The sequence below is a fragment of the Leptinotarsa decemlineata genome, unplaced genomic scaffold (genome assembly GCF_025532065.1).
Source record: "Leptinotarsa decemlineata unplaced genomic scaffold, Ldec_3_MD MMD2_tig00000882_RagTag_RagTag, whole genome shotgun sequence".
NCBI lineage: Eukaryota > Metazoa > Arthropoda > Insecta > Coleoptera > Chrysomelidae > Leptinotarsa > Leptinotarsa decemlineata.
Window position 1 is genome coordinate 15,815,985 of NW_027412556.1, and position 23,375 is coordinate 15,839,359.

Sequence of the window (23,375 nt, forward strand, 5' to 3'; positions counted from 1 at the left end):
ACTGATTGCCTGGTTTTTTTTCTATAAAACCCAAATAGGAGTATTAAAATTGGTCACATGTAAAACATAATTATATGAATTGAAAAGGGATTTTTTCAAAAGAGATTATTTTTTTGTAAAAAAAATGGGAAACTTCCAAAGAAAGGAAGAAATAAAACAACTACAATGAGAACTATTTATACAGATATGTAGATAATAGATACACTTTTCCAAAAATTCAAACGTAAATTTATTTTACACTCAATGTACACATTACTGATGACACTGTGTATTTCTTCGTTCTAATTTTAATGTCATAATTGAGGCCACAAGTTACTTCTTCAGAAATTTAATTAGGTTACCTTACACATGGTCAAAATTAAATAAACTTTGCTCCGACATTCGCCCAAATTTTAATAGCCTCATTTAAATATTTTTAGAAAAATCAACATTTGATACAGCGCTACTCGAGAGTACAAAATGTTTCTAGAGTGAAGCATTGTCAAAACTAAAAAGTATATTGTGTGGATCTTACTGGTCATAAAGTATATGCGCCACTGCTCCTAAATTCTCCTTACTCAAAGAATGTTGTCACATTCAAGACGAATTCAAATTCAATAATTCTTCAAACTGCGGATAATTATTACAAGTAAAACCAGTGCATATCTTTCATGCTCCACTGAATATGATTCAAGGTTGAAGGAGTTGCATAAAACGATACCACTCTCCGTGTTTTTCTTCTTTTCCTTTCACACAAAACTTGGAGCTCACAGATAAGGTCTGAATAACACAAACCAACAATTCAACCGCGCTATATTTATACAACAAAATCAATACATCGTCCTAAATTTCGTCACTATAATCGGCGGAATACTCGGCAGTCCTATTCCGGCCCTCCGATTCTGATCCGTCCAAGAACATTATCTTCAAAACCACCACCTCTATGGCACACACCATGAACAGCGCCATGAATATATCCAGATGCGTTGTATTGGCCCTGAAATGCGTCCCTGGGGGATAGTCGTTCCTGTTGCTCAGTCCACCAACGCTGCCCAGTATATACTCGAAGGGGAACATCACGGTGAGGGGGTATCGGCACTCCACTGGCACATTTTCTTACTTAAGATTATCAGAAAAAAACACTGTGATCGAGTTCTAATCGACCATTTCGACGGTCACTGAAGATAAGAGTTCTGGCGAGATACTGAGTAATCGCATGGAAGACGCTTACGGAAAGTAAAAGTGGTACAGCGCCTTGCGTTATACAACTTTCGCATAAGTAGGACGTTTTCTGGGTCACGTTGAATAACATGTTACATAATACGCAGCTTTGTTTTGCTGCCTTCTTGTAAATAGTACCGTTTGAACGCACGTACTGGCTGCTTCGTCTCGTCCACTCGATCCTGTTATGATTGGATTCGGATTTAAGGAAAAAATCAATCACGATACTATTGAATTGTTAGAAAACTATCAATTACTCAGAGCGTCTATTTTGGGGTTGAGTGGAAGAACAACTCCTTTCTTCGGATAGGAGTTGAATCATGCTCTTCGGCTTTACTTTTTGTAGAGTTTAAATGAATAATTTCATTTTAAGTACATAAATACCATTGCTTATTTTGTTTATTTTTTTTCTTTTTTTTAACCGTAGTTTGCGCTGGTCAGGCCCCATCCCCCGAAGCCCTGATACATTCGGGAGGACGCGCCAGCATTATCAACTAACGACCACTCCCCACACCGTGGGGTAAGTGATCATTGGGTCCAAGAATCATGTGCCATGAGCAAACGCAGTGAGCCAAGAATGAAACCCTTCTGCATCTGTCCGGCTAAGATTTCTGACTAAGTGCGGCAAGCCGGAATGATTTTAAGATTGGAGAGTAGAGAGGCCATCATTCCACCAAGAATTCCAATAATCAGAACAACCATCTTGACAGAGTGGTCTGGATAGAGTCTGCGGAGTTCGAAAAGAAAATCTGGATATTTTATCCGTTTTTCCTCCTTTTTTCGTACGATATTCGTCTCGCCAGGAGGTGAAAAACTCCACGAGAAATATCGTCTTGCTCTGGTGGTCGGGCTCATTAACTTGTATGAGCTTGAGGGTGAGAAACGAATAGTTCCAATAAATTCGGCACTTCTCGTTCCCCACAACGGACTCAATATCTCCTGGAGCGTAGGGCAACACCGATGTCTCGTCAATACCGTAAGAGTGCCGTAGATGGTAATATAGCACTCTAAGAGCCGCGTTAGGTCGATGGATATAGGCCGAAGCCGCATATGCTGGACATGCTGATAGCAAGTGCATTATGGTATCGGACGCCTCGCGGCAGGCCCTGCACCTTGTGTCAGGAACCTCTATACCCATCACGCGACTGCGGTAGACTAAGGTGTTGAAGACACCATCCTGGCAAACCATGATGAACCCCTCAGTTTCCGACTTCAGCTCACTCGACCTGAGGAAAGCGAAAGTCAGGCGCTTTGATAAGCCAAGGTCTCCAATATTATTGAAGAAGACCCCATGCATTGGTTTATCCTTGTGTTTCCGCAGAAGTGAGGTGATCTCTGCGGTTTTTATATGAGCTTTTTGCAGTGTCGAAAACTAAACCGAGTTCATCAGCCTAAAAAGAAATGCTCCAATTCCTGCTCATGGTCACGGACCATGCAGAGAAGGGGATCCGAACTCTTGACGACTTTACAGGCTATATCCAGTACCATTCCGTCATGTAGACACTCCAAACTCAAGAGTCCACGGCCTCCTTTTTTTGGGGGAAGTACAACCGTGAAACAGACGATTTAGGATCCTATAGAGATGCATCATTTTTCGAGTCTTTACGTCGGGTTGATACAGCTCCTCCCGTGTCCACTTCACTACTCCAAACGAGTGGAGTGAGATTGAAACGGCAAGCATTTCTGTTGAGGCAACTTTGTTCTTCCCCGACAGTTCCGATGACCAGATCTGTCGAAGTTTGTGCTGATACTTGCCGCGGAGAGAGTTCTTCACTGACTTGTCCGTTTGGCCTGGTCTGCAGTTTCCTTTATGGACCTTCAGCCTTGTTCCCATGGATCTTTTGGTGGTTCTGATGTACACCGTCTCACAAGTGCACGGTATGCAATAAACCTCTGTTGCTGATAGTCTTCAGCCGACCTGAGGCTTCATTGTATCTTCTTGGTGGGTTTGAAAACCATTTTGATGTTGTGTTTCCCCAAGAATTTTCCAATTCTGTCTGTGACTCTAGGAATAAGTTAGACACGCGCTTGCAACCATTTGAGTCTTCTCTCCGTTTTGAGCCGTAGAACTCTCCTGTTTCATGGCTTTGTTGTTCTCGGTTACACTATATCCATTCGATCTCAAGGTCACTTGAAGTTGTTTCGGTTCTTCCTGTAGATGTCCTGGTAGACATATTTTTTGAGCTCATTCCGGTAAGAGTGGAGATGACTGGGATTGACTGGGATGGAAGTTCGATAGTGCTTGCAGGTACCCATCCGTGTTCGTAGGTTTTCGGTACACTTTGTGGGTTAGTCTAGTACCACATCGTTGGATTAGTACATCTAGCAATGTTATCCGCTGCTTCTGTTCAGTCTTCATGGTAAACTTGATGCTTGCTGCATTTCAATAGAGGGAAAACTTCTATGCTGGGTTACTTCCCCGGAGGGGAGGGAAGTATCAGCCGATGCCATCACCTAGAGATAAAAAACTAATCATGAAAATTGAGAAATAAATCTTCCTATGTTCCACTTATATTTGGTAACTAACGTTACTGCAGAAAACAATTATCAAAATAAATGAATGAATGAATAAATGAATGAAAATCGTTTATTACAAATTTTACAGGTATTTACCGTTTTTGTGTGTGTGTGTGTGTTTGTGTAGGACCCTGCTATAGGCTTATGCCTCTTCAGGGTGAGTGAGTTGTGTGTGTGTGTTGTGTTTTATGTTGGTGTTTGTGTAGTGTTGTTTTTGTGTTCCAGTTTTCTTCATTGTTTTGAAGTTGATCCATGTGGTAGTCCGGGTTCGTTGCGGTGGTCAATGGTCCAGATGTTGGGACTCGGTACGGGTTTTTTGGGCCGGGGTTGTGTTTGTTTCGGTTCTTTCCGGGACGCTGTTACAGGTATCCGCTATCTGTATCTCAGTGGGAAATCCTCTAGGATGTCCTGGATCGGCTCCGGTGGGTCTTCCATTGCTCCCAGGAGTCTGGCTGGGGGAAAGGGGAGCTTTTTCCTGGGTTTCCTTCGGGATCCTCCACGGGGGATCCATGGCGATGCGAGCGTGGTGTAGTATTTATGAGGTTGTATAAGTTTAGGGAACGGTATCAGTAGTGCAGGTTGTGAATGTTGCGTAGGATTCTTCTTGCGGTCGTAAGGATGCGGTGGGACAGTCTCGGAGGAAGCGTACAGTATATAATTGCTTTGTAGTCGAGGACTGGTCTTATAAAGGTTTTATAGGTATGAAGCAGAGTTCTACTGTCGCATCCCCCAAGCTTTCCTCTCAGAGCCTTTAGTAGGTTAGTTCTCTTCCGGACTTTGTCCAGTGTCTCTCTCAGGTCGATTTCCCAGTTGAGGGTCCTCGTGAAGGTGACCCCCAAGTAGGAAACCGAGTCCTGGAGTATGAGGTTTTCCCCCAAAAGTCTGAGGTTTAAGTTGTCCGGGTTTAGTTTGGGACGGGTAGAGGTGTTAGGATGTCGGAAGAGGATTGTTTGGGTTTTTGTGGGGTTGATTTTGATGCGCCATTTGTTGCACCATTGCTCGAAATGGTCGATCATATTTTGGGCTTGAATTTGCAAGCGGCGGGTGTTGGGGGCGGAGGAGTATAGGATGGTATCATCGGCGTATTGGAGGATTTTATGGGTTGTGGGAGCATCATGTGCATAGATGAGGAATAGGGAAGGGGCGAGTACTGATCCCTAGGGGACTTCGGCTTTTGGGGAGAAAGGGGTGGATAAGGCTTCGCCGACTTTGACGCGGATATGTCGGTTGGATAAGTAGGAGGCAACTAGTCGGATAAAATGAGGCAGATTGATTTGATTTGGATAAGCTTCCAGATCAGGCCCGCGTGCCAGACCTTGTCGAAAGCTTTTTGGATGTCTAAGGAGATTGCAATGGTGCAAAAGGATGCGTTGATATTTTGGGATATGTGGGTGTGTAGTTCGACTAATGCGTTCTGGGTAGAATGTTCGGTCCTGAAACCATGTTGATAGGAAGGGATAATGTTGTGGAGTGTGAGGAAGTCATTCAAACGGTTAGTCATCAATCGTTCCAGCAGTTTTCCAAGGCAGCTAAGCAAGCTGATGGGTCTGTAGGAGTCGGGATTAGTAGGATCCTTGTGGGGTTTAGGGATTAGAATTGTGTTATCCTGTTTCCAGGTGTTTGGAAAGTAGGCGTGTGCGAGACACGCATCTAGGATGTGTTTGATGAATGGGATTGCTGAGACGGGGAGGTTTTTCAGAACACGGCGGTTAACCGAGTCTGGTCCAGGAGCGGTATTTCTACCGCTGTGGATAGTATTGAGGATGTCTTCCTCGCTGAATGGGGATCTTAAGGGACAGTTGGCGTCGAGGGGGATTTGGCCTGGGTGTCTGTCCAACTGCGCTGACACCTGTTGGTGAATGTGGTTAAGAAATAGGTTGTCGAAGTGTGGGTCTTTAGGAAGACGGAAGGTGTTTTCGAGATTTTCACGGAAGGCTTCGGCTTTGTCGGGAGGGGTGGAAATGATGTTACCGTCAATCACTAGGTGACTGTCGGTTTTCCGTTTTTAGGACTTTAAATTTGTTCCAGAAAGCCATTCCATCTCGGTAGTCTAGTTTTTTAGTCTCCTCAATCCACCTTTTCTGGGTGAATTGGTTGATGAGGAGGCGTATACGAGCGTTAAGACGGTTCCACTCGGTTTTAAGGACAGGATCCCTGGTACGGACGAAAGTTCTATATAGTTTGCGTTTATTTTTGATGATGTTAATGAGGTAAGGGGGAAGTGGGGATTGATCTATTCGTCGGGTGGTGGTAGGAGTGGATAGGTCGTCAGACTCTGAGATGATTTTTTGAATTGATTCGATTTGGGCGTCAATTTTTCTGGAATGGTTCAGTGGAGGATTGTCAAGAGTAGATAGTTTTTGGTTAACGAGAAGTTGGAATTGTTTGACGTCTGTGTATCTATGGTTTTTGTATGAAATCGTTTCGGGAGTGGAAGGAGTAGGGAAGTTTAGGGAGGTTTTGATGATCAGGGGTAGGTGATCCGACATAATAGTGTCCCCGATATAGGCCAGTTCATCAATCATCTCTATCAGGCTCTCAGAGCACAAGATGTGGTCGATGATAAAGGCCCCGTGGTGGCTCAGAAACGTCGGGTCGGGGCAGGGAATTCTATAAAGGTTGAGTTCTAGGAGAAGGTTGGATAGGAGACGGCCGTTGGCATTGGAGGTGGAATCTCCGAATTGAGTTTGACGAGAGTTGAAATCGCCTATTAGGAATGCTTTAGGGGGAGAAGATGCATATTCAATTAAGTCTCTGGAAAGAGTTTGGGTTGGATGATTGTAATAGGCTATGATTATTATGTTGCCAGTGTTAGATAGAAGATCTATCGCTAGACAGTCAAGTTCGGATAGGATAGGAGGAAAGATGTGTTGTTTGTGGGGAAGTCCTCGTTTAGTTAGGATAGCGATGCCTCGGGAGTGAAGGTCTTTTGGACGGTGGGTTGTATTGAAACCGGAAAATAAATGAAAATGTTTACCCTTATATATCTACACCTACATCATTGTAGGTAATAACAGAGGTCCTTGACTTAATTGAGTACCTGCATTTTGCTTACGTATGATGTGACCTGTGCTAGTTTTAAAACAAGATCGATTTGGTCATATCGTATGTTACATCCGCAATGCCTATGCTTGTGAATTTCCAAGGATTCCAAATAATGGAGTTTCCAACCCTTGCTTACTGCAAAATTTCTGTATCGTTTAGATTCGGTTACATGTGGTTGCACTCCAAGAAATGGTTTGAGAACGTCGAATCATTTTTACCTAATCTGAAGGACCTTCGACGTTCCGTTTTGAGAAATTTCGGTCATGATGCTCCACATAAACACTCAGGACACTCAAGCTTATACACTCCAGATATCTCTATCTTTTCCACATTATTTTTGGCATTAAAAAGGAAATAAGATTTCACCAAAATATATTTGAGTTTTTATTAGGCCTACAACGTAGTAACGGCTATATCCATCAGTTTATTAAAATTAACCATGGTTGAAATCTCATTAATTAATTGAAAAATTATACATACAGATCTAAAACTCCTGTCTAGAAAAACAAGTTCTTCAGCATGCGAGAAATAAAAACATAGATTAATCTCTTTCACTTTAAATTAGCTTTCGTTTTACAATTTTGGTGTGTGAGAAAAGCAACTTTTTCAGATTCCTTTAATGCTAGTGTTCTACTTAAGAGCTTCAATTATACTTTCAGTAAAAGACATTTTTTACTTTCAATCGTTTTTCAGGATCGATAAAATCGTAACGGTGTATTAAATATTGTACCGGTCGATCTAGGGCAGTGGATTTATGGCACACAAGAAAAATATCAAGTCAAATATTCGGAACAAATGATTCCAATACATATATGGTGGTTAGACATACTGGTAAAGATATTTATGAGGTGAAAGCTGTTAAATTTAAGTTTCGATACTGCTCATTTATTGTGATTTTATTAGAAAGAAACAATTGAGGGGCTATTGAAACGTGTCATTACATCATTCATAAAATTAGACATTTACTACCCTATAGAATCTGCCTAGACATTTTCCCACACCAGAATTAAGGCATTGTTCTTGATGGGCATCTAGAGACAGTGTTTTTATTATACTAATTTTACAACAGAGGTTCCAATTCTGCCTACTAGGCCAGTTGTGTATAAACGTAGAAATAACTCGTGAATGTCTTCGTTGGGTGGTGATTTTTTCATTTGAAGAAATGTTTAAAGGCCTGGAAGACTGTATAGAATCGTAAGACTAACAGAAAAGCCTGTTGCATGTTGGGTTGCGTAATTTCGTCATGAGTAGAACAGAGTAGCGTGTTATTCAACAATGTTACTTATGAATACTTCATGGCAGGTCCAGCGGCGGATTTACCAGCAGGCTGAGCGTAGCCTGATAGATTATGGAAAACGACTGTGATTACGTGACTATCCCTTAAGTTGATGTTGCAGCCTTCATGAGAAGGACCGCGATAGTTATTTCCAGGAATGAGATGGTTATGGTCGCGTACTTTCTCTTCTTAAGGAGTGAAAGGCTCTTCACAGATGTGGCAGTGTGTAGCTCTTCGAAACTCAACTTAACAGTCATATTAATATTGAAGGGGCACATCAGACCTGTCGAAACGTCCTAAGCTAAACTATTTATCTGATCAGCAAACCATTGCTTACAATCCTCACCCCTATATGCTCTGTAATAGGATAATGAATCATCATAGGAACATTTCAAGTAGTATCCTACGGCTGCTGGAATTTGTTTCTGAAACTTAGTCTTATCCTCTATCAGTTCTAGAATACTCTCCAGATCGGCATAAACGACAAACGGGACTTTAATTTTCAAGTTTTTGAACTTCAATGTATTTTTGCCGACTTCGTGCATTTTAATCGCTGACTCATTAACCAGCGAAAAATCGACAATATGGCTGTTGAGTTTTTCTTCAGAGTAGAAATAATGAAGGCAGCGATCACAGAAAAATTTCTTATAACATGTAGCACTCAATTGTGTAGATAGAAGCCGTGATGAATTTTTAATCCACACATAATGATAGCGAACTGGAGCTACTTCTTCATCATAATTATCCTGAATGAGTAAAAGATTCAGATGCTTTTTCTTGTTATCCTTCGTTAGATACGTTGGAAGAGTGTTGAGTTGTTTTTTCATCTTTTTCAGGATGTATAGATTTTTTGACATATCATTTTGCTTTTCAAATCTCGGAATTTTTCTAACAGTCATTGGGACATGAATTCCTTCAAGTTTGAGTACTTCAGAATAAGCGAATATGATGAAGTGCGATCAGCATTTTTCTACACAGAATAAAGTGCTGAGGTAACAGCCCACGCCAAGCAGGCCTCATCATCATTTTTTACATTAATGCAAGCTTCTTTCAGCTTAATTTGAGGTGGGAGATCTATGAGTGAGGAACCAATCTGTGGCGTAAACTTGAAGATATTCACTCCCAAATTAAAAATCGCATTTAGAGCCCAGCTGCTATCACGTTCTTGAAATTCTTCGAGTTCTTTCTTAACTGGACTAATAACTTACTCTTCGAACAACACATCCAAATTTGTGTTACGATAAATTGGTACATCGATTGTTGTTCCATGTGTTGTGGTAGGCTCATTTCGGTTATTATTCATTTGTATTTCTATTTTATCTTGTAGAAAGTTTATCAAGAGTTGTCCATATTCGGACGCGAAATTAACATTGGAATCTTCTGCTAAAACTAGTGGCAACGTATATGACAGTTTTCTCCTAATTCTTCAGAACCTACTCGATCATAAATGTGGGCTCACACCTCTTTATCTCTTGCTCCTATCTTAATATACGAAACGTACCTCTCTCTCCTTCTATCTTCATTAACTAAAAAAAACTAATTAATCTAGTTTACTGTATGATTTTCATTATAAAGAGTTTCACAAAAACCGCAGACGAATAGGTGATAGGTTAGACCAGGGGTCTTCAAACTACGGCCCGCGGACCAAATCCGGCCCGCCAATGTCATCAATCCGGCCCGCGACAGCCAATGATTTACTTTCATCAATCTGGCCCGCGACAGCCAATGATTACCTAATTGTTGTTACTATTACTGTGATAAGTTGAAGAAGAAAACACAGAATGATAATTACTCGGTTTTATTTACTTGCAACGTAAAACTTAACGACAGAAATGATGACAAAGAAAACTTAACTGAAGTATCTGAGTTTAAGCATATTAATAACTAACAAATAATTGAAATGAATCACATTAAAACAAAAACACTAATGAGATTTATGTAATTGTGATTTTCCACAGACAATTCTTTGTAGTTGTGGATCAATTTCACTTGTACCAATTATCAAAAGAGATTTAATATTCTCATCGGTTAATTGAGATCTGTAAACATTCTTTGTGTACTTCATCTTGGAAAACGTTTTCTCACACAAGTAAGTAGTACCAAAAACAGAAAACAACCCACGAGCAAATTTATGCAAAATATCAAATTGTTCCAGTGGAAGACTCTTATAAAATTCCAACAAAGATGAATTTTGATATTTGTTCTCAAGCATATCACTGCACCGTAAATCAATAATTTCCATTTGGACTTCCGGATCCAGGGTTTCAATGTCAGAATCAAAAGGATTTTGAAAGAGCTTAATTTCATTGGAAATGACATCAAAATCTGAAAAACGAATATCAAAATTTATCTTCAAAGCTCTCAAAGTTTCGATTGCAAAATTGACGATTCAGTCTCTGTAGTGTGGCTGAATATTTCACATGTTTCAAAATGTGCGAAACATTTTTTACGTAATTGCGATTGAAATAGGATTTGATATTGGTGTATAAATCAGGGAGAAGCTGATTTTCTCCTTGCAATCTCAAATTCAGTTCGTTCATATGATTTGTCAAATCGACATAGAAGGCTAACTTCCACATCCATTCATTATTTTCTAAATCGGCAAAAGAGCGCTGCTTCTCATTTGAAAAAATTTCGATCTCTGCTCGAAGTTCAAAAAAGCGCTTAAGGACTTTTCCGCAACTAAGCCAGCGTACGGCAGTATGATATGGTAAACCATTTTCTCCAATTTGTTGAATAAACTCGCGGAATTGTCAGTGATACAGCCCAGTGGATCTGATGAAGTTAACAACTGATATGACTGGTTTTAGAACTTCAGACATATCCAAACATTTTCCGCACAAGGACTGTTGATGAATGATACAATTTAAGACTAATGATTTTGAACCACCATCATTTTCTACAGTCTTTGACACAAGTGCAACCACTCCTTTATTTTTACCATACATATTTTTGCCTCCATCAAATGTTATAGATTTCAAATTTCTCCATCGAAGGTTCTTTTTATTAATGACATTTTCAACTCCCTTAAAAATATCTGCCCCAGTTGTCGTGCCGTGAATACTTTCAATATCAAAAAGTTCTTCATACACTTCATAGCTTTTATCTACTCCGCGAATAAAAATCAACACCTGAGCAGTATCTGACACATCCATTGACTCATCCAATGCTAGAGATGTCTTGCACCCTCCGAGCCACGGTGTTTGCTGACAAACTGACATTTTTAAATAAATTTACCTTTTCGGGGCATATTTCTTCGGCTACTGCAATCAAGCATTATTTTATCATTTCTCCGTCGGTGAATGGTTTGCCACGTTTTCCGATTTCAAGAGCCACACGAAAGCTGGCGCGAGTTGCAGACTCTTGTTCAGTATTTGCTTTGGTAAACAAAGATTGCTGCGATTTGAGTCCGCGTTTCAAAGCTTCAAATTTTTCCTTCCGCAAACTTCCTGTGTATTTGGAGTAACTTTGAAGATGTTTCGATTCATAGTGTCGTTTAATGTTATAGTCTTTGAGAACAGCTATGGTTTCATTAAAAATTTAACATAGCGCCTTATTACTGGACTCAATCACAAAATACTGAAAGTTCCATTTTTCTTGGAACGTTCTGCATTCACTGTCGATTTCCCGCCAATTCTACAGTAAACGTGGACTATTTCGCAGCTGGTTCATTTCTATGTATTAGTTTTTTGGCCTTTGAGAGTGCCGCCAACTTGAAGAGTGCACAATATTGGTCCCACCCTTCTTCAATTATTGTGAGAATGTTTGTGTTATAGAGTGTCAGTATCAATATCTTGATGGTGATTAAACTATATTCCATACGGTTGAAATTAGTTTTATGTTTATGTATTTCTATGACCTCTCTGAATAGCCTTGGATAGTAACCTCTAATTTTATCAAGAACTGGCTTGCGTTCGAAGGTAATGTCATAGTTGCCCTCTCAGAAAGCGTGTCCTGCAACTGCCGATCTATCTTTTTGACCATAGCAGCAACTTATTTTAGAATAATTGTCACTCACAATGTGGTAATTGGAAAGCTATTTAGACGGATACCAAATTCAATATGTTAGTTATAGTACCTATATACGAAGTCAATTCGTAAGACATAAAAACAAAATAGTTACCGAACGTGGGCGGTTTCTTTGTATGGCATGGCAGGCGTGGTATATATTTTTTGGTCTAATCATTATTTTCATGTGGAAGGTTTTATATGGTATTGTATATGGTATATGAGTATTGAAAATTTTAATCGAAACTCAAAAGTAAAAAAAATTAAGTGTTTCATGAAAAAAATCTATTGAGTAATAATGCGAGTGTTACATATGTCTGTTACTCACAGTAAACATTCAATTATAAAGAGTATTTTGAGAATTGTTATATAGAAGCATACAACAACAGTGAATGTTCGAAATAAATACTACATTTTTCACTTTTTAACCGACTCAATTATGTGCGCCTATGGAACAGACACTTGAAAATGATTCATTACTCCGGTACCTGAGGAAATAAACTATAGAAGATCCTTTGAATTTGAAATAAAACAATTCTTAGTGGATATATGTATATTTAAATTGTCTCGAGGATTTTTCAACCACTAGAATTTTTGGTGTAGTTTGGTTATTCTAGTCTAGTCTAAATAAATGAAATAATTGTGATGCACTGTTTGGAACCTTTGGTGTAGTAATGAATATTACTGAAGATGACCACTTGGTGATCGAAACACGTGTCGATAATGATTTGGTGTTGGGAAAAACTCCGGTAGTATTCAAATGAAAGATGTTGATTCAAAATTGATTGTTAGAACATCTTGCATGTAGTTGAATGCATGCAAATATGTATTAATCTCAAAGACGAATATTCTGTAAAAGAAGAAAACGGCATTTATTCAAAAATTATTTTCCTACCTTTTGTTAAAAACTCAAAAGGTGATTCTCGTATGAGTCCTTCCTTGTTGCTTGTTGCATATGTAATTTGTATCATGCCGGTGACGTTATTTGTGATGAAGAAAACAAACTGAGCCGTTCCGTAACCTGTTCTTTCCTTTTCAGTAATCGTAAATTGACCAAGGAATGGTACTGTGACGTCTGTGGGATTTACCTACGATCGATCGAACGTATTTTGGGAGGAGATGAGGCAGTGACGTGCATAAAATGCAGAGGAAGGGTCTGCAGAAGAAAATGTTCGAGCCTCAACGAGCAGCGATCAGGTTGGACCTGCAAGAACTGTCTGAGACCGCCAGAGTCTTGGTTTCGAGGGATACTTAATGCGATTCATCCAGCGAAAAAAGGTGAAAAGTGTATATTTTTTGTATGTTATACGTTGAAGGTGGTTTTATCACGCAAACTTTTTATAATTCACTTCTTAAGGTCTCTGCCCTCTATACCGTACCAACCATGGCCGTGCTAGGACCGTATCAGACACGGAAAATAACACGACACGTTCTACCTTGCCTACTGTAATGGATCAACCGTGTTCTAAGCCCGTAAGCAATTCGTATAATGACCGTATCATACGGGTATCATGACCGTTAGATACCCCTTTGACAACTGTAGGTAATGTGAAGTATTGTATGTTTTTCCGGCTTACTCATCAGTGTAGTGTGAACGTGTAGAAGAGTTTACCACGAAGAACGAATATGGCTATGAGATTATCTGCTCGACAATTGGCATTGGTAGCTATTAATTTGGACGATGAAGAAGCAGAAACTCAAAAAAAGACCCGACGCTATTCGCTATTGGATTCACAACTCTTCAAGATAACGGGAAAGTGAAGGAGAATATGGGACAATATTTAGACATTTAGTTGATGATGAAGAAAAATTGCTTCAGTATTTTCGAATGTCTACATTTCAATGGAATGTATTGCTGAATAAAACTGAAGATGATTACAATCCATTTATACACTGTTTTGCTGCCGGAGACCTACGGTTTAGCAACGTTACGTGCCATGCACATTGCGTATCAGCACCGGCAAAATATTCTCGACTCGAATACTGTGATGGCACGTGCATGATACGCTACGTGGCGGACCGGAACGGTCTAGTGGGGTTGTTTCACATAAATTGTAGGAAGAATTTTTTTTTAGCATGGGCCGGTAGGTTCACGGTATAGTGGGAATAGTGGAGTATAGTGGGAAGAGACCTTTATTGTTGGGTAACCATCATATTACTGGCATCACAATACTAACTGAACAGATCATGTGTCATGCTTTTACAGTTACTTGAATCCTAGTGACTATCTGACCTGATAAATTCATTACATAAAATATTTACCTTTCTAGAAAAAACACAGTGAACTGGAGAATACTCAATACAAGTTTCACCTGAGACACCTTTTTACCTACTTTTAGCATCTATCTTAATTACTAATTACCTCATTGCGAACTAAAATCGATAAAGGGGAACAATTCAAATCTGTCTGATCATTGTGCAATAATCAATAATGAGTTTTTTACCGTTCTCCTCCAAATGCAATACGTCATAATCATGAATGAACTCGTGCCCCTTTCTCAAAATATGGTTGAGTTGTTGAATCGGTCTTCTCAATTTACAAAAACTACTTTTATGGTCTTTTTTCCTTTTGCAGACAGTTTTTTCGGTTTGACCAACATAAAATTTAGGACAAGAACCACAAGTCAACTCATATACCCGATCTATTCGATCTATTCGACACTAGAGTTTTTTCATTATTGTTTTCAATGAAATTACTGAAGTTATTATTTGTTCTGTAGACTACGTCCAATTGTTTGTTTTTTAAAAAAACGAGCGGTGTATGATCACCAAAGTAAGTTAGAGTCACATAATGACATCATTCTTCGAAACTGAATACACCCCGGTTAAGAGCTTGTTTTTGAAATTTTTTTGAAAGAATTGGGTAAATAATATTCACCTCGTTAACATTGTGGAGAGCAAATTCTGTCTGTCTGTCTGTCTGTGATGGTTATTAGTAATTCTAGTGATGGTCAAGTCTGGAAAGAGTTATTCACCTTCATCTCGGTTGTTCCTTTGATCGAAAGGTGGATGGAATTAACAAATTCGATAAACGTACCCAGCTGCAGGTTTCTACCAGTAAAACGGACTAAGATATCATCTACATATCTGTAGCATTAAAAAAATGTTAATTAGACTATTGGTATGGATATTGTACTCTGGGTTGTTTTTGACGTTACCCACCATGTAGTACGTATTATTTATACTGAATCGTAGTTTCAAATTATTGTAGGAATGATTGAATTTTAATGAGCATTTCCGAAACTTTCACGTATGTAGCAGTTAGAAATGAGACCACCAGTCTGATTCGCAAATTTGTTTTACGTAATTTAGAGGAAATAAAGTTTGGGTTATTGGGAATTCATGCCAACTGCCCTGCGTTTGTTAATTTCACTCACTACCACCTCTATTGACTTAAGGGTTTCTTCAACCTCTCTCTGGTGAAGGGTTGTTGGATCATTCGTTTATATAGGGGAGTGGGAAAGTTGGGATTCAAATAACTTCCGAATACTACTTACTCACATATATACAATAAATCGCTTCAAAAACACTTCACTAAATTTTTTCGAAAGCTCCTGATAATGCCTCTTTCATATTCTCTATTTCACTATCACTGTCGTCATTTAAATCAATAATGACTTCATTTCCACCATTGATATGGAAGTGTCCAATCTCCATATAGTCTTTTTCAACTAAAATAACTTTTTTGATCCTTTTCTGCTAATCTTCTCCATTAATATTAGATACTTCTTCTTTAATTAGCTCTATTACCTTATCAAATTTTGGAAAATTATTTTTACGCCTGATGCTTTGTTTCAATTTTCCCCAAATCAACTCGATGGGATTGAAAACACAAAAATAGGGGGGAGTCTCAGTATGGTGTGTCCATACTTCTAAGCAATACTCTCAAGGGCATACACTTTTTCAAATATTCCTGTCTGTAAAACTTAAAGTTGTTGGTTTTTAGTATAGTAATCTTCAAAATACAAATTGTTACCCATTAAAAAACTTTGTATTTCATCTTTCCTCGAATTCTTATTGGGTACTTTAATGAACTGTCGTGAATGGTAAGAAGCATTGTCAAGAACTATTTCACCATTCGTATCCAAATTTAGGTAAATGTGTTTTCAAACTATTCCTCGAAAATATTAGCTTCCATGTTCTTATGATAGTCAACATTGCAGTCCTCAACTTTTTTTCCACATCATTTCAAAGAATTCGGAATTCCTCCGCAATGCACAATGATTAGTCGCGATCCTTTGTTTGCAGGCATGTTAGGCGTACACACTCTCGAACCACCCTTTCGTAACTGTGTCGTGAGTGTCATACCAAGTTTCGTCCAAATAGAAAATTTGCCTTTGTTCTTGTCTGTATTACGTTATTTGTTCTGAGTATTTGTTACGCAATTCCACTTTTCTTCTGCTTTCCATAACTGATTAACGTTTGTTTATTATTTAAAATCTAAATCATAGTTTCTTTATCCAATTCTGAAGAGTTTTGTCACAGGAGCTCACGTTATGGCCGGAAGTAGTCAATTTCTTCCTTATGATTTCAGTTGTAGAAATCCCATTACTTTTATTAAGATATATTATGAATTTATTAGATTTTGGTAATCCTGTATCACATCGCGTCTTGCATTCATGATAGGGGAGCCCACGATGCAAAATAGGGATTTACTCGAGTGTCATTGAGACATATTAGGTTGCAAAGCTTAGATGATAAGAAAAAGAAAATGTTATATAATACATACTTTCATAGGTGGGGGAAGCAGCTATAGATTTTTAAATATGTAAAAAAATACTGTTGCATTAATAGCATCAACTTCCTACGTATTTTTAATAATGTTGGTATGTTAATCTGATCGTTTGCATGATGTGGGTGATTGTACGTAAGAGTTAAAAGTGAAAAGAAAAAAATTTAATCGAGCGCGTCAGATTTTCTAAGGGGATGTTAAGTGCATCAAATACAGCTCCCATTCAATTATCTGACGATTTCGATCTGACGCAAACTCGCGGCCATTATTATAATGTGCAAAAAAATTGGCCATTTTGAAATACTCAAGCGCGTCAGATTAAGATATATATGGTTCATCTTTATGTTTTAGACGTGCTGTCTCATAATCTGACGATTATCTAGAGGGATTCGCTTAATCTGACAAAAACAATATTTTTTAATTTTTTTTCAATACATTGAACTTAATTGAAAAGCTCAGAAAATAGCATGCAAATAAATAAGTGTATGTTTTTCAAGTAGAATACTTGTATTTATAAGAAAATAAATTTATAAACAAATTTAATTTTTTATAATCAATTAATTATTTAACGAAGAAAAGAGAAATGAAATTTTCTATGTTTTTTACCACTTTTATTTGTAACTAATGTTACTGCAGTTTTGTCCTATAAGGACATTTTCAAACTTATACAATATATAAGTTAATATATATAAATAATATAAAAGTGTTAAAAAACCTAGAAAGTTTAATTTTTCTTTTTTTCATTATGATTTCCTACGACGTATTAACGGCTATATCCATCAATTAATTGATTAATTAATCATCATCTTCATCACGAACGAGTCTCTGTGATGGCGTCATGGCAACAGAATTCAGAGTGGGGACGGAGTGAGAGAGTAATAGATAGAGAAATAGTGAATAGAGAATAGAGGAATAGGAACTCGAAGAGTGAAATATAGGTATCACACAGCTGCACGCATTAAACTTTATCGACGAATTTTTGTTATTTCGGTTTGCGGAAATCGTTAGATTATCCTCGAATTATTTCCTTCAAAATAAAAAAAAAATTAGCTACGCTCGAGAATGTCGAAATGACGTTATTTTTTTTACAACTTTGCTGCCCTCCCCTTTCTTTACGTCAGTTTCAAATTGTCAGATTACTGGAATATACACTTTTTAGCAGGTAATTAACTCATCCTACCTTAATCTGACGCGCTCGAGAATTTCTGATGATCAATTTTTTTTACTAATCTGATCCTTTATCCCTCACAGGCGGTTATATGTGGGGCTCATATTTGGTGGAGGTACTTAACCGGGTACAAGGCATCCCCCTCTATATTAATCTGCGGCGCTTTAGTAAATCCCGAAATCCCCGTTTGGGCTCCCCTATTATGAGGTTCGTTTTTGACTATTTTACGTACAGTTGAGAAAGGAATTTCGGTCAAATCTGATCTTACTTGTAATAGTGTGCTTCCTTCGAAACTAAACTTGAGATGTAGATTCTTATATACATTGAAACATACTCTCTGTTTCAATATTCAAATGCATCCAAATCTTATTCACTGGTATCTCTTTTTCGTATTGTTCACTATCGCTATTGGAATCACTACAATGGAAAAAGTCTGCGTTGTTATCACACTCGTTATTACTATTAGTACTTTCCAAAGACACATATTTTAAACAGATAACAAAAATGTTGAATAATTATAACTGCAACAATATAGAATTTCAACACTCGAATCGCGATCAGTTCCTGAACTGAATACGACGGCGATAACCATCCCCGCATTCCCAATTTCTATTCGTCACCGTAATATGACTTCCAATTTAATTTTATGACGGTGATTTGTGAAACGGGCGGATGGGCGTTGTAGTAGAGCAGGATCGATCAGTATAAACCACGACACAGTAGAATAAATAGACATTGAGATATGGTGATACAAAAACACATGACTTTCAAAAATTGTTCTTTTTCATTGGCTTTGAAGGTTTCAGATTTATATGTTTTTATGATTAGTCTTACTTCAGTTTCTGAGGAAATGTATTTATTTTACAGTCGAAATAGAAGTAAACATGCAATCGGAACCTCTGGACGAAGTCGATGAAGATCTGGAGGAGTTGAAGAAGAAAGGAAAGGAGCAAGTTCAGGATTTTTTGGAGAAATTGGTGAATGGTATGCTCGGGCAGAATGTAGATGACGCTAGCGTCACCAAAACGTACAACGACGAACTTTGTAAGTAGTAAAATATGTCTCTTATTGATAAAGGAAGATTATTTCAAATTTTTCATTAAGTTATATCTATGATAATAAAGGGCAATATCAAAGTCTTAGAGTTTACTAATTGTATCACCACTAATGTCACGAGCGATCGGTACTAACTTGAGTAACAGTACTAACATTACGTTCCAGATGACTCTATTTTCAAGAAGTATCACGCAGATCTCAGTAATGCCTTGACCGTATTGGGAACGTCATTACATAATTCCATTTCTAGTAAGTAGTTTTCCACAACTCGATGCACTTGATATCATTTATAGCTATGCACATTTTACATGCTTGCAATAGGGAATGTTCCTCAATTTGGGTTATTACAGCAAATGCAAGTTTGAACAAAATAAAGTTGAGTTTAATTCATGAGTTTTTCAAATTCACTTCGAAAAGTATTCAAATTGATGTTTCAAATGTTGGATTTTAATTTTTAAAGGGATTTGTTCTAATTCACATATTGTCAACAGCGCCTATATCAAGTTTGAAATAATTTATACGTACCTAGATATACTACTTTAAAAAAGGAAAATTATCTGTATAAATCAACAATTAAGGCAGAATATAAATTAAAGTTCAATACCACCTCCACAAGCCACATAAACAACAGTTGTTTTGTTATTTATTCATATAGAGGAAGATAGGTTAGGTGCATAAAATGTCATGTGTCACAGAATGTCTCGGAACTCGGAACATAAGTAAACAGAACAGCACGCCTCTGAAATATGTCATCCTTGTTCGTCTCATACAGGTAACAGATTCATTGTCCTTCATTAGCTATAACCGATGTTGCCATATGGTGAAATAGAAACGAATCCATTTAAATGTTGAATGCATTATTTCATTCCTCTTTTTCAAGTATTTGAATAATTTTCTAAAGAAAAAGGTTGAAATGATAAGTTTAAAATGCGTTGTTTCAGAGCTCTTTTATGAAAACTACTTGATTTTCGTCAGGAGGAACATTCCCCATTATAGGCACACATTTCTACACTAATTTGATACACGTTGTTTTCCATAAAAATAGTAAAAACGGTAAATATTTGGTTTTTATGTTCAAAGAAGAGTATGGTAAGTACATTAGTAACATCTAACTAACTAACTACATCTAACTTGATATCTGTTCCCATCGTTACAATGTCCTCAAAATGACCGCATTCATTAGTATTATGTCGTATATAGTCTTTATCTAAATGGATTTTAGTTTAGTGTAAAGTTCTACAAAGCCAAGCCAAGTCGGTGACCTGCGTAACTTTCTAAAAAAGAAAATCTTCTATGCCTACCACGTCCAAAGAATATGCAGAACATTCAAATTAATAATGACGGATTCCATAACTTTTTCATCATGTGGACACTTGATATTGTACATTACAATTTTTATAGAGTAATATAATTCATAAATTTGTTGGTCGGTGGTTCAAGCCGCAGGCTGAACGATTGATTTTCACTTGCTATTGTCCAACCCGTGTTAGGAATCAAATTTTAAAAGGTAAGTCCTCGTTAGTCCTTAGCTCGCCACAAGTTCCGTCTTCTGAGGGTTGTTGTTCGTAGGGGTGAATCTTCACTCTGGTTTGACCGAACGCGTCGTGTTTCGATATATACGTATGCAGCGTCTTCGAACTTCCTTTCGAACCAATGTGCTTTCCTATGAATGATTTCATTGCTAGATCTCTGAAAGTTATGTTGGTGTATTCAAACATGCTCAGCTTTCCCAATTTTGCGGAATTCTCCTCGCTGGGTCCTCACCAAGGGCTTTTCACTTTTTGAAGGATTTTAAACATTCACATGGTATTCGATCTATGCAGTTCTTGGAGACATTAATTTTTTAGATTGGTTTTTGTGAAGATTGGGCTTGGATCTGAAGTAGGTTTCAATGTATTTAGACCCCTTTGCTTCTCTTCTCTGACAGTCCTCCTATAATTAGGTAGGAATAGTATTGTTTGTATCCTCTTATGTCTACCAGAATTAATATGTATTTATTCTTATATCTCATTTTATGTTACACTAGTACTATGTTGCTGTATCGCTGCTGTTCCAATGTTTTCACAGAATCAGAATCAACGAATTTAGGCGTACGCAGCGTTATAGAACAGTGCTTTCAAAAAATTGTTCTACAGCGCCCTCTAGTGGCGAGTTACAGAAAAATTGATAGCCTAAAAACCTTCTCTATGAAAAATTACTGATACATGTCAAGTTTCATCATGATCGGTTGAGCGATGTAGAAGTTTATCACTTACTAACCAACCAACCAACAAACATCCATTTTTATATATTAGATTTCAATTAATTTCAAATATGCATTTTTTAAACTTTGTTTCCTAATAGTAATAAATGCAAAACGATGAGTTCTCTAACAAAATTTTGTGATTTCTTCATGATTTGCCACAGCTTTGATGAGCGGATTTATATTTCTTCACCGGGTCCACTCCATTTTTGTATCGCAAAAAAAATTTAAAGAGCGTTCGGTTCGTTTTCTACCAGTGACGTGCGTTTGGGGATTTATTAAATATACTTCTTAAAACTAATAACTATGTTTATTTATTTATACAGAAATGGTATTGTTATAACATTTTGATTTGAAAAGTTTACATAATAATATGGAAGATATCAAGTATTAGCAAAAATTATTGTGTGTTATCATCAGATAATTGAATCTTCGTAAAATGTAATGATCTAAGGTTCTACAATTACCCTAACTAAATGGTCTAATAAGAGCTCTAACATGTTCAATATATTTTCGTGATTTTTCGAAATCGACATTTTTTAACGACTCTCTAAAGAGTAATTTGACAACTTTTATTTTGAATGTCGTGTTTCTTCTTGCTACGAAATCCTTCACTTGAACCCGAACGAGTTCAATAGGATTGAGTTCGGAATGATAAGGAGACAGACGCAGAATAATAATATTTTATTTCTGTGCCATCTTGTTTACTACCTATTCAGTGAAACGAGCTTTATTTGAACGGCTTCAGAACGGTAGACCAGTCTTCAGAAAATACTCGACGTGAACTTCTAATGTTTTTGTCTTGCCACATCTTTACAATTGTACATCATTCGTTGAGCTTCGTCGGTCTTTTATGAAAGTTTTCATCATTTCGCCGAGAGTCAATATTCCTTTCTTGCAATTAAAAGAGTCTACCGCGTTTCTAATAATTGCAAGTTTGTAGTTTTCATCTGCTGGCACATTTTTTCTTCCTACGGATGGCTTTGTTGATATCACAGCTTAATTTTTCCTCTCATTCTTGAATTGATATATCGATGATTTTGAAACTCCCGTCATTTGCGAACACATTTCCACCAGTGTACAACGGTATACGAAAGATTTTGGTTTTCTGATTGATTCGACCGTTACTTTATGAAGATTCATAGTAATTTCATGAACTACACACGATTTGATCTCCAAAAACTTTATTTTCAAAAAATATCACATGTTTTTGAAAATGAAGTTTGTGGAGATCAAATCGTAAGGTGTAGTTTACGAAAATGATTTTGGTGTATGAGAGCGTCATATATGTTAACAGAAAAAAACATATTCTTCAGGTAATATTAAAGCACTATCAAATCGGATCAAATCATGACGTCATCCTCTTTCTCAACGAAAATTGAGAACATCTCTGGTATGCCTGATTTAATCAGGTAATTAGGCTGTACGGGTATGTGATACATTGAAAATTGCTTTTCTCAGAAAATATTGAAAATTTTAATACAAATTCAAAAATAATAAGAATTGTGGGTGTTGAATTTAAAAAAACCTATTAAGTAATAATGCGAGGTTTCCATATTTCTAACTTGACGAGTAAGTAATTCTACAAAATTAAAATAAATATCATTGAATATTACTTAGTTGCAGGTATCGCACTGATGATGGCGTAATAGCCGAAAGCGCTTTGCAATTTACAAATAAATTTTTTTTACGCGAAATACAATTCCTTTCCTGATTCATCAGTCACGCGTATGCAGTTTGGACAAAAAATTACGAACAAGCAATGACGAGTGAGCAGGTGTATTATCGTGATGCAAAAGTCATGACTTATCTTTCCACAATACCGGACGTTTTCTTCGTATTGTTTCTAGAAAGGGGCGCATAACTCCAAGATAATAAACTTTATTGAGCGGTTGTATGGTCAATAAAGTGTGACAAGAACTGCGGATGCGCAAAGCCACGGTAATTGAAGAAAAAAGTAAGCAAAACCTTGACATTTGGGCTCTTCTGTTGGGACTATGGTTTCCATATCATCACCAATTATGACCCTGTTGAGCAAATCTGGATCGCCGTTGATGTCATTCAACAGTTCTTGAGCGATGCTTATGCTACCGTTTGTATTTGGTCAAAATTCAGCAATTTGAAGCGAACT

At 37.5% G+C, this 23,375-nt stretch overlaps 1 protein-coding gene across 4 annotated transcripts in view; it reads left to right on the forward strand.

The window, feature by feature from the left end:
- LOC111512285 (uncharacterized) overlaps positions 1–23,375 on the forward strand; it is a 157,172-nt gene that overhangs the window by 24,686 nt on the left and 109,111 nt on the right. For 3 of the 4 annotated variants that reach the window (XM_074175101.1, XM_074175106.1, XM_074175103.1), the window contains exons 2-4: positions 13,086–13,324; positions 18,814–18,990; positions 19,168–19,251. In XM_074175101.1, the coding sequence (XP_074031202.1) occupies positions 13,086–13,324; positions 18,814–18,990; positions 19,168–19,251 (500 nt within the window). The remainder of the gene's footprint in view (positions 1–13,085; positions 13,325–18,813; positions 18,991–19,167; positions 19,252–23,375) is intronic. The other variant, XM_074175102.1, reaches the window with a different exon arrangement.